General features: G+C 53.1%; 1 protein-coding gene across 1 annotated transcript in view; it reads left to right on the top strand.

Annotated features, from left to right (window-relative positions):
• Positions 1-650: 650 nt before the first annotated feature.
• The window catches only part of BCR (BCR activator of RhoGEF and GTPase), a 122235-nt gene continuing 105987 nt past the window's right edge, over positions 651-16898 (top strand). The window contains exon 1 of the mRNA XM_082697797.1: positions 651-2091. Coding sequence (XP_082553923.1) covers positions 780-2091 — 1312 coding nt within the window. The 5' untranslated portion in view covers positions 651-779. The remainder of the gene's footprint in view (positions 2092-16898) is intronic.

The raw sequence follows: 16898 nt of genomic DNA, 5'->3' as shown, positions 1-16898 counted from the left end.
GTTGTGGAGACGTGAGGATCCAGGTGTTCCTGTTCCAGGAGTGCAGAACTCGCCAGGGCCTCCGCGTCGGACGGCGCGGTTCGCCACCGCGGGGGACTGAGTTTCCCAGGGCGCGGAAACCGAGAGAGGGCAGTGGCCGGGTGGGGGCGCGGCCTCCCGGCGGCCCCTCCCCCCATACTTCCCCACCCCCCTCCCACCCGGAGCCCTCTGCACGGCCCCTTTAAGAGGCCCGCCCGGCTCCGTCAGCCGCGCCGCGGCCACCGCCCCCCGGCCCTCCCCTTCCTGCGGCGCTGAGTGCGGGCCGGGCGGGAGTGCGGCGAGAGCTGGCCGGGCAGATCGCTGTGCCCGGGAGGCGGCGGCGGCCGGGACGCGGCGCGGGACAGAGACCAGAGGAGCGCGCGGGCGGCGGCCATGGGCTAGCGGCGCCGGGCCGACGGGAGGGCAGCGCCCGCGCCGCGCCGCGCGGAGGAGCCCCGCACACAATAGCGACGCGCGCAGCCCCGCGCCCTTCCCCCGCCCTCGCGCGCGCCCGCCCCCCTCGCGCGCGCCCTCCTCCGCGCCCCGCGCCGCCCGGGGGAGCCGAGCCCGCCGCCTCACCTGCCGCCCGGGAGGGGGCGGGCATTGTTCGCCGGCCGCGGCCGCTGCCGCCACCACCGCCACCGCCGCGCGGGGCCATGGGGGCCGCCCGGCGCCCCGGGCCGGGCCTGGAGAGGTGGTCTCTCCGCCGCTGAGGCGGGCCCCGTGCGCAGGCGGGCGGCGCAGGTGAGGACGGCCGCGCCATGGTGGACCCGGTGGGCTTCGCCGAGGCGTGGAAGGCGCAGTTCCCGGACTCCGAGCCGCCGCGCATGGAGCTGCGCTCGGTGGGCGACATCGAGCAGGAGCTGGAGCGCTGCAAGGCCTCCATTCGGCGCCTGGAGCAGGAGGTGAACCAGGAGCGCTTCCGCATGATCTACCTGCAGACGCTGCTGGCCAAGGAGAAGAAGAGCTACGACCGCCAACGCTGGGGCTTCCGACGCGCCGCGCAGCCCCCCGACGGCGCGGCCGAGCCCCGCGCGTCGGCGCAGCGCCCGCTGCCCGCGCCCGCAGACGGTGCCGATCCGCCGCCAGCCGAGGAGCCCGAGGCCCGGCCGGACGGAGAGGGCTCCCCGAGCAAGGCCAGGCCCGCGGCCGCCCGCAGGCTAGGGGCCGCCGTGGCCGCAGACCGGGAAGACCGGGGCCCACCCACCAGCGTGGCGGCGCTCAGGTCCAACTTTGAGAGAATCCGCAAGGGCCACGGCCAGCCCGGGGCGGCGGACGCGGAGAAGCCCTTTTACGTGAACGTCGAGTTTCACCACGAGCGCGGCCTGGTGAAGGTCAACGACAAAGAGGTGTCGGACCGGATCAGCTCCCTAGGCAGCCAGGCAATGCAGATGGAACGTAAGAAGTCCCAGCACGGCCCTGGACCGGGCCTGGGGGACGCACCTAGGCCCTCTTACCGGGGCCGATCCTCAGAGAGCAACTGCGGCCTCGACGGCGACTACGAGGACGCGGAGCTGAACCCCCACTTCCTGAAGGACAACCTGATCAACGCCAATGGCGGCAGCAGGCCCCCTTGGCCGCCCCTGGAGTACCAGCCCTACCAGAGCATCTACGTCGGGGGCATGATGGTGGAAGGGGAGGGCAAGGGCCCCCTCCTGCGCAGCCAGAGCACTTCGGAGCAGGAGAAGCGCCTTACCTGGCCCCGCAGGTCCTACTCCCCTCGGAGCTTTGAGGACAGCGGAGGTGGCTACACCCCGGACTGCAGCTCCAATGAGAACCTCACCTCCAGTGAGGAGGACTTCTCCTCGGGCCAGTCCAGCCGCGTGTCCCCTAGCCCCACCACCTACCGTATGTTTCGAGACAAGAGCCGTTCACCCTCGCAGAACTCGCAGCAGTCCTTTGACAGCAGCAGCCCCCCGACCCCGCAGTGCCAGAAGCGGCATCGGCAGGGCCAGGTCATTGTGTCGGAGGCCACCATCGTAGGTGTTCGCAAGACTGGGCAGATCTGGCCCAGTGATGGGGACAGCTTGTCGGGCAGGCTGACTCAAGATGGCACCTTCCATGGAGATGCAGGTGGGTACCTCCACCAGCTTGGGTGGGCACACCTGCACCCTGGCTGGAAACCATTGGAAAGAAAAGGGGTCCCGATGACCCGGGGAGAAACAGGTAGATACTTCTTTGGACTGTCCATGTGCTGTTGTGAACAGGAAGGATTCCTGCTGATCCTACATCTGAACAAACGACCATCCCCCACTTCCTCCTGAATGCAGATTCCCAGTGTTTGGACTGGGATTGGGTTGGGAGGGGCAGTGTGTGGGCATGGTAGGTGGCTGTTCCTTTGGTTCTAGAGCAGTGTGCTTCTTGTACGATTCTGTGGGTTGAGACCAGGGTGCCCTGGGCAGTAATCTCCTCACCCTTTGATCACTCCATCTAGGCAGTGGGGGTAGTACTAAGAGGGGGTCATCTCTGCCTTCTAGATCAGGTACTTTCAGTGGGGATTGATCTGTGTCTCGGGAATTCCCCGCCGCCCCAACTGTGCCTGTCCTGGAAGACACTAATGGGGAAGCTAAGATGTTGCTAGCTGCTCCCAAGCCATAGAAGTGTCAGGTTTGCTTGCTAACCAGCAGCCCAAATGCAAGTCAGAGCAGGTGAAAATAAGAATTAGGAGGAAGGGAGGTGACAGGCAGTTCTGACTCAGTGGGCCCCTGAAAATCCACGGGGGTGAAGATTTTATCCAGGGCTGAAGCAGAGCCGCACCTTTTCTGATTTGCCTGGCTTTGATGGGAGGCATACCCATCATTACTCACCCATAGTCTCCTATGTGCCTCTTACCCCAGCTCCATTTTCTCATTCTTCCAGGCACTCTTGCCTCCTTGTCTTCCCAGGGATGAGTGTACACTGGTGCTCATTTTGGTCTCCTAATCCATTGTGTGACCCTTGGCCCTAAGATTAAACCTGTGAGGTTGTGTATAGAACTTCTGGGGCGATGGGTTTTGGGGTCCTGGCATGGTTTGTAAGATTGGAGTAAGGAGAGGGTGGGTGGGTGTGGGGCTTCGATGGGCTGGTCGGGGGTTGGATGTGAGGCTGTGGGAGGACTCTTGGAGTCCTGGTCCCTTTTGGGCTGATCCAGTTTTCTGCTCCATTGATTTTTCTTTTTCTGCTGATGGAGTTGTATGTGCTTCCATCGTCAGAATCCTCTTGAAACAAGTAAGGCTATTTTTGGCTCTGTCAAGTGGCTTTTTTGTGATTGGTGGTCTTTTGTGTGTGTTTTAGAGACATCCAGTTACTGATTTACATTTCCAGCTGGGGGTGGCTATGGCTTGCTTCTCAGACCTGTGGCCTGACCCAGCTGCATCCCTTAGGTTCCTCGCTGGGGGGTGGAAGGCTGTAGTATTTAGAAGCCTGCTTTACAGGGATATTAGCTCCCCTGGGGTCTGGAGGATTGCCCTGAGGTCACTGGGCACCATCCTTGCCTGGCCAGCTGTCGACTGAGTGAGCCAGCTTGAACTGGCCCTCAGTGCTGCGACGTGGAAGAGCATTATTAAAATAGAGAAAATGAGAGACCTTTCCTGGAGACCTAGAATCTGAAATGGTATTCTCTTGCTGATGGTGAATTCTGAGTTTCCAGAAGTGGGGGCTGGTCAGACCAAATGTGTTCCAGTAGGTTGCCCTTCAGTCCCTCTTCCCTTCTCATCAGCAGCTCCATCCAGCCTCTCATACAGCTGCTGCAGGCGTGGGACCCTGGATCTGTGTGTAACTCAGGGTAAGCTCTCAGGAAGTGGCCGAGGGGTGAATTTTACAACTTGGACCCCACTCTTAGGATTTTCTGGATCTTTCTCTGAATGTCCTCAAGGCCCCTTGTTCTCTCTCCTGTTAGGTTTTAAAAACTGGTTTTCAGCTCTGTACTCAGCACTCTTCTGAGCGTTGTGGCTAGAGGCGAAGGAAGGGAGCCTGTGCTGGCAAAGCCATCTGTCTCTTTCTGGAATGTTTCCTGATGTTCTTTAGAGGGCCGTGGGACCTGCTGGCCAGGGTTGTACCCTGCAGAGGGACAGTAAGGAAAACCACAGTGTGGGAGGGAGTGTAAGCACCCTAATTTTTCACAGCAGCAGACACAGAGGCCCGGCTCTCATGGCCTCTGAATCTCTTTGGATGAGGTGCTCTCGTGTATTTCAGTTGAGGGCCCCTGGCATTGGAGGGAAGAAGCTGGAATGACCTCTGTGTGCCAGGCATGGTGGCAGCGTGCCTTCATGCAGGGCCCCTCACAGGTTCTTCCATCACCCCGTGGTGGGTCTGCCCAACCATAGGTAAGGACAAAACCAGGAGGTAGCAGAGCGGGGATTCCAGGGGTTCCAAGTCCCTATGGGAGTGCAGATCCATTCCTTCCTGAATATGGCCACCTGAGAGTACTCTCTGAATCGCCCTGCATTGCACCTGAAAATCCTGACTGGGTTGGCCCAGGAGTCCTTCCCCTCCACACACTCAGGATCCATCAGCTATGAGCCCTGCTGTGCGCAAGCCCTTCCCTTTCTACATTGAGGGCTACATAGAAGGGGAGTGTGGTTCTTGCCATCTGGGACCTTCCTTGTTGATGGGAGACAGGAACACACACAGCACTTACGTGTTCAGAGGGAGTGAGATCAGGGAAGCTTCCGGAGGCAGCTGTGATGGAGAGAGGGCTTGCCTGTCAGCACACGTCCAGCGGCAGCAGGCGGGGGAAGCTTGGTGCCCTGAGATCAGTGTGAGCAAAGGCTCAGGGGGCACTCATGTCAGGCCCCTGTGGCTCTGAACTGCTTTTTTTTTTTTTTTTCTTTATTGTAATAAAAAATATGTAACAAAATTCACCATTTTAACCCATTTGAGCCATTTTTAAAGTGCAGCTCAGTAGCATTAAGTACATTCACACCCTTGTGTGCCCATCGCCACCCTCGTATCCAGAACTCTTTTCCTCCTCTTCAACTGAAACTGTCCCCACTGAACAGCAGCTTCCCATTTCCTCTCCTTGAGTTCCTGAAAACTGCCACTGTGCTGTTTCCTAATTTGACTACTCTTAGTACCTCTTGTAAACAGAGTCATCTGTTTAAACAGAGACAGAGACAGAGGATCTGTCTCTCTGTATCTGGCTTATTTCACTTAGCAGCATCTCCCCAAGGTTAGCCACATGGTAGCACAGGCTCTGCATGTTTTGAAGGCAGGATGATGGGCCTCGAACCTACAGTCCCGAGATCAAGAGTCCTGTGCTCCACTGACTGAGCCAGCCAGGTGCCCTACAGGTCTGAGGAATTCTTGAACGGAACGCTCAGTGTCCCAGCTGTCCCTCGGTCCCTTTCCAAGTATCAGTCATGAGACCGGACCCCAGATCCTGTGTTACTTTATGGGCTCTCATACGAGTTGCTGCCCTGTGTTTTCACATCTCTGTTAAGCACTTTAATTTGGTCTTTAAATTCCGCCAGTGTGTAGTCACCAGAATGATTAGTGCTTTGTTTCTCCCTTGGGTGATTGAATGGACTGGCCACCAGTTAGACTGAATAATTCTGGGCCAGGAAAAGGTCACTTAGGCCTTGCACTGGCTTGATCATCATCTCTTTAAATCAGACCCTGTGGTACTCTTTAAACTGACTATAGTCTCCTCTCATGAACAGACGTAAGGTGGACAGAACCAACCAGGTGGAGTCTGAATCCATTAAGTCATCAACAGGGTGGAAGTGGACTCTAGTTCAAATTTTACGAGGGTTTTCTGATTCCAGAATGGAATCCTTATTTGGGGAACAGAATGAAATATTCTGGAACCCTTCACTAAGGAAGGAGCTAGCTGGGAGTGCTGTTGCTTTGTGTGGGTCCAGGACAATGTGCCTTCCCCATTCCTCCCTTTTACCTCATTTGTTGCTTCTGGCTTCAGTAGCCACCTGCCCTCCTTGACTGGGAGTCCTGTGGGCCTGTTTATGTGACTGCGGCCCTCACTAGGACAAAGCATTCGTGTGAGCCATATTCTTGGTCCAGTCGGGAGAAGACATGGCAATGCTTGAGGCCCAGCTGACTGTTGTGGTTTGGGGGGCTTCTTCATTCACAGTGAATGGGTAGGCATTTTCAGGTGTACTCAGGTTGTCAAACAATAGGCCTGAGTTTTGATGCAGCTGCCCCGGGTTTTTGGGGTTTTTTTAGATCTATTTATTTGTTTTGGAGAGAGAGCACAGGTGCATGAGTGGGGGGAGGGGCAGAGGGAGAGAGAGAATGTCAAGTAGACTCCCAGTTGAGTGCAGAGCCTGACAGAAGGCTCGATATCATGACCCAGGCCAAAACCAAGAGTCAGGTGCTTAACTGATTGAGCCACCCAGGCACCTCCACGGCTGCCTTTTAGATCAAGGTTCAGGAGGTATTGGCGGTGAGTTTAATTAATTAAATTATAGTCCCACTAGGGTCCCTCACCTTGACTAGGATACTATGACGTAGGATTTTGTTTTGGAGATTTTTTTTTTTTGTTTATTGTTTTGCTTTGAGAACAATGGAGTAAATGAAGTTAAAAATGTTACTTATGTAACATGATAGGTGTGTGTTTCTTTATTGGGGTATAACATACATAACCAGATGTGTCATTTTAATTGTTGTTAAGTTTATAATTCAGTGTCATTAAGTACATTGACATGGTTATGCAACCATCACCACCGTCCATGGCTGGAACTTTTTCGTCTTCGGAAACTGAACTCAGTGCTAACTTATCTTCCCTCTACCTCAGTCCCTGGCATCCACCGCTCTTCTCTCTGTCCCTGTGAGTTGGCTTATCCTAGGTGCCTCTTGTCAGTGGAGTCACATAATAGCTGTCCTTCCGTGTCTGGTTGATTTCACTCAAGTAGGGTTTTGAAGTTGCCAGGAGCAGTGTTCTCAGCCTTAATTCCCATTTCTGGTCCTTAATAGGTATGTTTAGGAAAACACCTGTTAGTCATGGTGCTACTTCCTTGGCTTTCACACCCATGTTTTGAAGTGGCCCCGGGTATTAGTTTGCTGGGCTGCTATGACAAAACACAACAGATTGAGTGATTTAAATAATAGGAATTTATTTTTCCTTTGTTTGTAGAGGCTAGTAGTCCAAGATCAAGATGTCGGCAGGGTTGGTTTCCTCGGAGGCCTCTCTCCTTGGCTTGACTTGCAGATGCCTCCCGGCTTGTCCCCTCCTCCCCCATTGCCTCTTTCCATGGTCATCCCTCTGTGCTCCTGCTCCCCTCGTGTCTGTCTGTCCAAGGTGTCCTCCTTTTATAAGGACATAGGACATATTGAGTTAGGGCCTACCATAATGACCGCATTTTAACTTTATCACCTCCTTAAAGACCCTGCCATCTCCAAATACAGTCATGTTTTGAGGTACTTGGTGATTGGGGCTTCAGCATATGGATCGGAGGCGGGGGCATACAGTTAAGCCCACAACACTCATTGAGTCCCTCATTGGGCAGCAGCGAAAAGGCTGCTGTGACAGAGAGAGATGGTGCTTGTGCTGGCCTCACCTGCCATGTTTTAGGAAGTACTTGAGGGATGTGTTGTTTGGTGCTACAGCAGCCTCGTGGAGCCAAGAAAACAAAGCCTGGCATCAGGAGGACTGTGTCTTCCTGCTTCATGGTTACCATACCTCTCACCTTGCTGAAGAAGTTAGCGGTTGGACCCTGTCATTGCTAGGATTCTTTTCTTCGATTCTTTGATTTTTTTTTTTTCCCTTTAAAATTCTAGGTTAGGAATATGGTGCTTCCCATATCTTTCATCTTTACCTACTTTTCTGTTAGCAAGGCAGTCACCCAGCAGTGTTTATTGAGTATCTACTGTGTGCCAGGCCTCATCTCTGTGGAAGTTCTCTCTTGCCTTTATTCATGGATTTGTGGAGAGGCTAATCTCCAAAGGGCCTTGTCTTTAAACTAACAACACGCGCACCAAAATAATAATAATAATAATAATAATTTGTTTAATTAAGAAAAAAAGTAAAATAGGGGCGCCTGGGTGGTTCAGTGGGTTAAAGCCTCTGCCTTCAGCTCAGGTCATGATCCCAGGGTCCTGGGATCGAGCCCCACATTGGGCTCTCTGCTCAGCAGGGAACCTGCTTCCTCCTCTCTCTCTGTCTACCTCTCCGCCTACTTGTGATCTCTGTCTGTTAAATAAATAAAATCTTAAAAAAAAAAAAAAGAAAAAGAAAAAAAGTAAAATAAAAACTAACACACAGAAATAAAACCTTTATGATGTCCTGGCATCTTCCCTATGTATCTTCCTTTCACTGTATTTTTGCAGCGATTTCCTGTTAATCCTGTGTCTGACTGGCTTCCTTCTCCAGGGAAGTGAGCGCCTTAAGACAGGATCCTGCCTTCCTCGGTGTCTTAGGATGTGCTTCACTCTAGGCTCTTAACCATGTGTGAGGAGTGGTGTCCTGAGCACATGTCTTGGGTATTGTGGATGTTTGTGCATCAAAGACAGGACCCCATTTCTGGGGTCTCTGTTTGCTCAGACCCTTCTCTGGTTCTTTTTAATACTGCTTCCCCCAACCCCATCAGATAATCAACATCAGATTTTCGGGGTCCCAGTGATACCATTTGCCCAGGAAGGAAATTATCTGAAGATTGTTTTTCCTTCTTTGCCGAGCCTTGGTCTTCCCAGGCTCAACCTTAGTGAGCTTTCCCGAGTCCTCAGACGGGGGCCTGCTAATTAGCTGTCTTGGCTTCTAGCACTTGCAATGGTGACCTTGCAAAATGACTGTGCACAGGGATGACTGCTGGTGCCCAAGGGAGATATGGCTGGCGGGTTCAGAGCTGCGCCTGCTGCTGAGGTGTGCTGCTGCCGAAGACTGAGGCCCCACTTGTGTGGTAACTACAACTTTGGTGGAGACTGGTTCATGTGCCCTTGAAACATTCTTATGACATGGCTGGAGCAAGATCATTAACTTAATTATATGCCATCAGCTGACTGGGTCTGAGGGGGTGTGAGACAGACACGCCCACCCAAGGTCAAGCAGTTGGTGGAGGGGCTAGTGCTGGCCTTTCTCCTCAGACCATAGAGTGATGCCAGTCACAGGAGTATGGGCACAGAGTTTCACAGAGTCTCCTCCCCCAGTAGGTGGAGGGACGTTCAGCAAACACGTTTCAGACAGGAATGGTGCGGAGTGTCAGGAGACAGGCTTCCCAGCAGGTCATTTTCGGTCTGCTGGGGAGACAGCCACATAAACCTTAGTGTTGTGATAGGCATCATCCGGTCCCAGCCTCTGGGCAGGTCCAGGAAGGTATCAGCAGGGGACCAAGAGGACAAATACGTTGGAGGACGCTGCTCATCTGCCTGCCTTTTCCACCCAGTGGTCAAGAGCTGAGGGGGGAGGCCGGAGGATGCTCTGCTGGGAGCAGGTTCCAGGAGGTGCAGAGGGACAAGGCCCAGCTGGGAGGATGGGACAGAGACGGCTGGCCACATGCACGGAGGGTCAGTACGTGGCCCAGGGAGCACGAGGAAGGAATTCTGGCTGGCCAGGAGGCTCCAGGGGACCTTGGAAGAAGAGGGAGAAAGACTTGCTGCTGCAGTCAGGGATGGAGCAGTCCAAGGGGGATCCTTCACTCGAATTGCCTCTTTTGGTTTAAGAAGAGCCCTTTTTTTTTTTTTTTTTTTAAACAATGGTTTTTTTTTGTTTGTTTGTTTTTTAAAGATTTTTTTCATTTATTTATTTATTTATTTATTTGACAGAGAGAGATCACAAGTAGGCAGAGAGGCAGGCAGAGAGAGGAGGAAGCAGGCTCCCTGCTGAGCAGAGAGCCCGATGCGGGGCTCGATCCCAGAACCCTGGGATCATGACCTGAGCCGAAGGCAGAGGCTTAACCCACTGAGCCACCCAGGCGCCCCTAAGAAGAGCCTTTGAAGATTCACCACACTTTAATGGCCTGACCTATTCCTTTTAACGTATGCTGCTGGGATTAGTTGGAATGCCAGTAGAGCAGGAGCAATATTTACGCACATCTCCTTGTAAGTGACAAAGTGGATATTCTAGAAGTAATCTAGAGGCAACATACGTCAGCCTAGTTTGGGGCAAGAATGCAGACGATAAAGGTAGACCCAGGGTGTGGTCCTGTGCAGGGCATTGATTCTGCGGCCTGAAGACCATGAACCCCTCCTTTGAAGGCTCTGAGAGAACTTGAGTGCACAGAGTGGATGGTCCCCGGGGGTCTGGCCCCCGTCTGGTCTTATGGAGTTGCCTCCTCAGGCATCTAATGCTGGTTGATTGCACACCACTTAGCAAGAGACTCTAAAGGAGAAATGCATAATTCAGGAGGGGCAGGCCATTTTACCCACTTGGTTCAGCAAGAGTGCCCAGTATGAGCTCCAGGGGTCCCAGGGGTCTGCCGTGGCCGTGGGCCCCCTCTGTTCCTTCTCATAGTGTGTCCTCTGGGGTTGAGTGGAGTTCTTGCATATGCAGTAGGCAGCATGTATTTTTCTGCCTCAAGGCCCCAGGTGTGAGGTTCTATCAGCCCAGAGAGCCTGGGACTGCACACCCATGTTGCTGAGCCCTCCTTCCTGGGACATATCTACCCCCATGGTGGATAGAATGAGTTCCCTTTGCAGTGTTCCTCATTGCAAGGCCTTGTGACTTTGGGGGGCCTCAAAGCTAGAGACTGGAGGAAAAGTGAGACCTCTTGATTTTTCTCCTAGAGTCCCCCCCACCCCGTCAAGTTTGTGGAGGGAAGGCTTAGAACCACATCACTTTCACTTTTAGTGATTGTAAAGCCTCAAGAGAGGAAATAAAAACTGCAGACTTTCTTATTTTAATAGGAAAAAAGCGAGGAAGATGGGAAGCTCTGGAAATTACCAATGCTTTGGCATATACAGGCTCTGTCTGCAGATTTCCTAAGGCTTTACAGACCAGAGGGCGTTGCCTGGTGTATATAGTTGGGGAGGATATTGGAGAGCTGGGCATGGCCCCAGCAGGGTGCCTCTGAGGTGGGGGGGGGCAGCTCCTGGGGCAGGTGGGCGGGGTGAGGAGCTGGCCCCCATGGTGAGGAATGGGGCATGGGGAAGAGGTTTCCCCAGAGTGTCAGGGGAGTCAGGTGGCCCACAGTGTTCCCCAGCTATACCTCACCCCCTCCCTGAGAGGCTGGGGCCATCAGACCTGCAGCATGACTGGGGACATGCTCCTTTTGAGAGCTCCAGAAAGTCTTTTGCTTGAAGACCTGGGGGCATCTTCATCCCATCTGGTTTCCATCCCATCTGGTGCCTGGGATGGTGGGCAGGTGGGTGTCTGGTTTCCCTCACTGACCCCCTGTAAACCAGGAGCTGCATTCCCACCTTGTGGGGCTGGTTCTTAAATGACTGAGGTAGAGGGGTGCCTGGGTGGCTCCGCTGGTTGAGCAACTTGTGATTTCGGCTCAGGTCATGGTCTCAGGGTCGTGAGATCAACCCCTGCAAGGGGCTCTGCACTTAAAGTCTTTTTAAAAAATGGCTGAGGTAGAATTCACACCACAGAATTCACTCATTTAAAGTGTACAATTTAGTGTTTTTTAGCATAGTCATAGGATTACGCAAGCATCACCACTGTCTAATTTTAGAAAAATTTTTCATCACCTCAAAAGGAGACTGCTCCCATCAGGTACCATGACCCCCTCTCTGCCACAGCCTCTGGCATCCAGTAGTCTACTTTCTGTAGATTTGCCTTTATTTTATTTTTTTTTTAAGATTTTATTTTATTGTTTATTTAAAGAGAGAGAGAGAGCCGGGAGAGAGAGAGAATCTGAGGCAGACTCCCCACTGAGCACAGAGCCGGATTCAGGGCTCAGAGATGTCACAACCCTGGAACTATGACCTGAGCCAAAACCAGGAGTTGGATGCTTAACCAACTGAGACCCCCTGGCATCCCTAGATTTGCCTTTTCAGGACATTTCACATGAATAGAATTGTGTAACATGTGGCCTTTTTATCTGGCTTCTTTCACTTAGAATAAGGTATCAGGGTTCATCTCTGTTGCAGCATGCATCAACACCTCCTTCTTTTTGGTAGCCAAATAATATTCCAGAAGGTGTTTTGGTACCTGGCTGGCCGGGCCCTTACTACTGCCTGGGCACACTCTACTGGCTCATGGGGGTCCCGGTCAGACCTTGAGGCCTGAGAGGCCTGTGTGTGGAGGTTCTGGAGGGATGGGTGGAGCCTCCTTTTCCTTGGGGGAGCGCCCTGGGGGAATGGGATGCCAGAAGCCAAGCTGTGGCTAAGAGTTGGCTGGCCTCACCAGAACTTGATTCAACCTCAGCCTGAGGCTCCATGTCATAGTCTGTCAATCAGGAACCTGCTTGTTCAGAGGCAGCATTTTCTATTCACAGACCTTGAAGATTGTGGTCTTCCCCTAGGTGCCCCCCCTTTTATTGTGGTGAAATACTAGAACATACAATGTATCATTTAAACCATTAAGTGTCCAGTTCATTGGCATTGAGCACTTTTACACTGTTCAATAATCACTGCCATCCATCTTCAGATTTTCTCATCATCCCAAGCTGAAACTCTGTCCCCATTAAACAACAGCTTCCCACCCCCTCCAACCCCCAAACCCTGGCACCCATCATTCAGAAAGTATTCTGCTCCAGGATGTCATATATGTGGACTCATACAGCACTTGTTGTTTTGTGTCTGGTTTGTTTCGCAGAGCACAATGTTTTCAGTTTCTTCCTTAAGCCTTTTGGTGCCAGGCCTGGGTGGTGGCTGGACAGACAACAAGTCCCCCCAGGGACTGAGCTGACTGAGGCCTTCGCTCAAGGGAGAAGAGCAGCTGGTGCGCTGGGCATCTGCTGCATTTGCCGAGTTTTGCATTTTTCTCTGATAGGGGCCCCTGTGGACAAGTAGCGGGGACCCTCATGGCTGAGGTTTTAGGTGAAAGACTAAAGACCATCCGCTTGTTTGGACTTCTTCTGTACTTGAATAGTTAGGGGGATCTTTGTCTTGTGACCCTGCCTGGTGTCACGGAGCGGCTGTGATGCAAGGCAGGGGAATGTAAAGGCTGGACTAGCAATGCTTGGTCTCCTCCAAAGAGAGGTGGTCGCCACAGTGGACTTGACCATCCTCCAGTCGGCTGGAAGTCCCAGTGGCCTGACTTGTAAATTATCTTGGGCTGAAGCTCAGCATAGTACATTCACTCTCTTGGGGGAGGTGAGGGGGTGGGTGCATGCCAGCCGTCGTGTGCAAAAATGGTATTTGTGTTTGCCTAAGTCTTAGACCCTAGACCAGAAAATGTGATTCTTTCATGAATGTTGATTTCTGAAAGCTTTCTGCTTTCCTGTGGGAACATAGGTGAATGTGTCTATATTCATATTTGGAGGTATGGGATTGTTACTAGAAATGTATTTTTTTTAAAGATTTTAATTATTTATTTGACAGAGATCACAAGTAGTCAGAGAGGCAGGCAGAGAGAGAGAGGGGGAAGCAGGCTCCCTGCTGAGCCGAGAGCCCGATGCGATCGATGCAGGGCTCCATCCCAGGACCCTGAGATCATGACCTGAGCCAAAAGCAGAGGCTTTAACCCACTGAGCCGCCCAGGTGCCTCTGGAAATGTATTTTGTAGGTGCTTTTTTGTTGTTGTTTATTACAGTTGCTTTCTTAATTTAGAAAGCATTGCCATTTTCAAACCCCCGTGAAGGAAGAAAGAGAGGACGCTGAGCCCCGTTGCTCAGAATCTGCCTGGGCCCGTCTCACCTATCCCTTCTCTCTCCCTCGTATTCAGTGTATTCATTGTTGCCTTTTTTTTTTTAAATTTTTTAATTTTTTATAAACATATATTTTTATCCCCAGGGGTACAGGTCTGTGAATCACCAGGTTTACACACTTCACAGCACTCACCAAAGCACATACCCTCCCCAATGTCCATAACCCCACCCCCTTCTCCCAAACCCCCTCCCCCCAGCAACCCTCAGTTTGTTTTGTGAGATTAAGAGTCACTTATGGTTTGTCTCCCTCCCAATCCCATCTTGTTTCATTTATTCTTTTTTTTAGATTTCATTTATTCATTTGACACAGAGAGAGAGGTCACAAGTAGGCAGAGAGGCAGGCAGAGAGAGAAGGTAAAGCAGGCTCCCTGCTGAGCAGAGAGCCCGATGTGGGGCCCCATCCCAAGACCCTGAGATCATGACCTGAGCTGAATGAAGGCGGAGGCTTAACCCACTGAGCCACTCAGGCGCCCCTGCCTTTTTTTTTTAATTGTGGAAAAAAATGACACATAACGTGAAATGTACTGTCTTGTTCACTATGTGCAGAGTTCAGTAATGGTGAGCATTTGATTTTTTAAGAGGCAAAGGTGGCAGGGAAACACTGTTCTTCAGGAGGGTTTGTCCCTCCCCTGTTCTAGGAAATAGGAAGATTGGTTCAGACTCAACCCTTAGCCGGGGTATGAGGGGCCTGCAGACCAGGGTTGGAGCAGGGACAAGCAGGCACTTGAAATACCGTGATGTGAGAAAGGTCTCAGGCTTCTGTGGAGAAAGTGGGGCTGTAGGGCACACGGGCGGGAAGGCCCCATGTCCTCTGTCCCGTGTCCTTGGGGAAGAGGGCTAGGAGGATGGTTCTAGGTGGAAAGGAGAGTGGCAAGAGCTTAGAGACTGGGAAGTAAACCATGCTAGGAAACAGCAGAGCCTGCTTGGTTGGAGAATTTATGTAAAATGTGAGCAACAGGGGAGGTGAGGGTGGATATAGGAGGGTCAGGTCATGCTGGACAGGTCCGGGAAAACAAGCTGAGTAGTGCTTTCTCAAAGGGGAATGGGGCAGGTAGAAGGTTGTTGGGAGGGGAAGGGATGCCTTTGGAGCTTTGCCTCAGGAGAAGCATTTGGCAGGAGTGTCCAAGATGGTCTGGTGGGAGTTGGGGCCCCTGGAGTTGTTGTCTTGGGAATGAGTGGGGCTGGGGGGAGGATGGAGAGGACGAGAGCAAGCAGACGGGGGAGGAGGCGACAGAAGAGAACAGAGGCGAGCCTGGTAGAGTCTGGGGGTTGGCAGCCTGGTAGAGTGGGAGCAGCAGGCTGCAGACCTTTAGGAAGAAGGGCCAGGCAGGACAAGACCAGGACGACTGACATCCCAGCAGGCGTGTGGAGAGAGAAGAAGGCTTGAGCAGGCCTGAGGTTTGCATGTTTGGGGGCCTCATGAGAGAGAGGGGAGTCTGAGATGAGAGGGGAGGTGTGGTGGGGGGAGTTCATGTTGCAGAAAGGTGAAAGAGTCAGGGGTTTAGGATCGGAGTTTGTGAGAGCTCTCTGAGTGTGTACCCATGGGCTTGCTTGGTCCCAGGGTCCAAATAGAAGCTCCAAGGAGGTGATCAAGGTGTGTGGGGGGGGGGGGGTCAGTGGGGAGGTTAGCGGTCCCAGCAAAGGAGTGATCGGGTTACTGCTGAACAGTGACCAGGGGTGATGTGGCTTTCAGGTGCCGGGGCCTTGTGTGCATGGGATGGTACTTCAGAGACATTGGCCTTGGCCTGGCTCACCCAGGGACACAGGGGGTTAGGGAGGTGAGTGAGGAGTGAGAAGATCTTGAGGGGACAGAGATGAAGAGGGCTGTAAGGCCAGAAGGCTCGTTTGGGAGAGCAGGAGTTGGGGCCCCTTAGCTGGTCTGAGGGGGAATAGGGAGGTCCGCCATGTGTCTGGCACTGGGGGGAATGGGACAGTGGCCATGTGGGTCATGTCCCCATGGCTGGTGGCCAAGTGTGGCTGGAGAGGAATGCAGTGATGAGCCCTGTGCTAGTGGGCTATCAGATGCGGAGCCTGTGGCTTAGGGGCCCCGGTGAGTCATGGTAATGGTCTGGGATCTAAGACCCACGTGTGTGAATGCCCAATAGGGAGGCCCTTGTGGAACAGGGTCTTGTCATAGAGCAGTCAGATGGGCCCACCCTTGCCCCCGAAAGCAGCTGGTGAGCCACTGTTAGAATTTGGCCCTAAGAAATCCGGGTTGTGATTATTAACTAAGTCTAACTAATTTCCTCTCCTGCGGAATTTCTTCAGTGGCCAGCTGGTATGAGTTGGGCGGCAGATTCTCCTCTGTGGACGAGCAGGCAAGGCTCCAGAAGGGCTGTTCGGGGTGCGTGTGTGGAGGGGTAGAGAGGTGCTCTAGAAAGGGGTGTGAGTCTCCAGAAGTAGACCCGTGCGGGTCTAGAAAAGAATGCCCATGGCTCCAGAAAGGGGCGTGTGAGGAAGCGTCAGAGACTTGGTCCCAAACATTCCTTTGTCATCTCCCGGCTTCTCTGGCCCCATGAGCTCTGTGGTTGCTTATTTATCCCTGCTTAGTCTGCAGTCTCAGGTTCCAGAAACTCTGGCAAGGAAGTCCAGGAAGGTTAATGGGCTGAGGCCCGGCCTGCTGGCTGTCTGGGGGAGGCATTTTGCTCCAGCCGCTCAGGAAATGTCTGCTGCATTGGGCTGGACAGCCCGGCCTCCAGAAAGCCAGCAAGGGGCCTGCTTCCCTTGCTGCAGGTGCAAAATTGGCACGGTTGGCTACTGGGGAGCAATAATCAGGGGTGCAGCCCGAGAGTGTGGGAGGGTACATCTGAGAGAATGGAATAGGGATGTCTCCTTCTCATGTCTTTCTCCTTTCTCCCTGGCTCCCTCAAGTATGTGAATTAATGGGAGCCATTCCTAAGGAGAGGAGGGTCACTTATGTTTCTTGAATTCTGAGTTGGGCATGACTGGACAGGAGCGGAAATACAACCGACCTTGGACATCAAAGGCCGAGGCAGGACCTGCAGGCATCACGGTATGTGCTCAGACACCCCTGCTGGCCTGACTTTCAGGCTCCAGGGTGCACAGACCAGGCAGGAGCAATAGGGCAGGATCCGTGGACTGTCCTTGGCTGTTCCCTCTCAGAGCTGTTTTGTTTTGAAGGTTCAGAGGGTTTTTGAAAGCCTGGGCCTGGCTGTGGTTTACTTGGAAAAGGTC

The sequence above is a fragment of the Mustela nivalis genome (assembly GCF_964662115.1).
Source record: "Mustela nivalis genome assembly, chromosome: 14".
Lineage (NCBI taxonomy): Eukaryota > Metazoa > Chordata > Mammalia > Carnivora > Mustelidae > Mustela > Mustela nivalis.
Note: the sequence above shows the minus strand (reverse complement) of the source record. Positions and strands in the feature narration are given on the sequence as shown.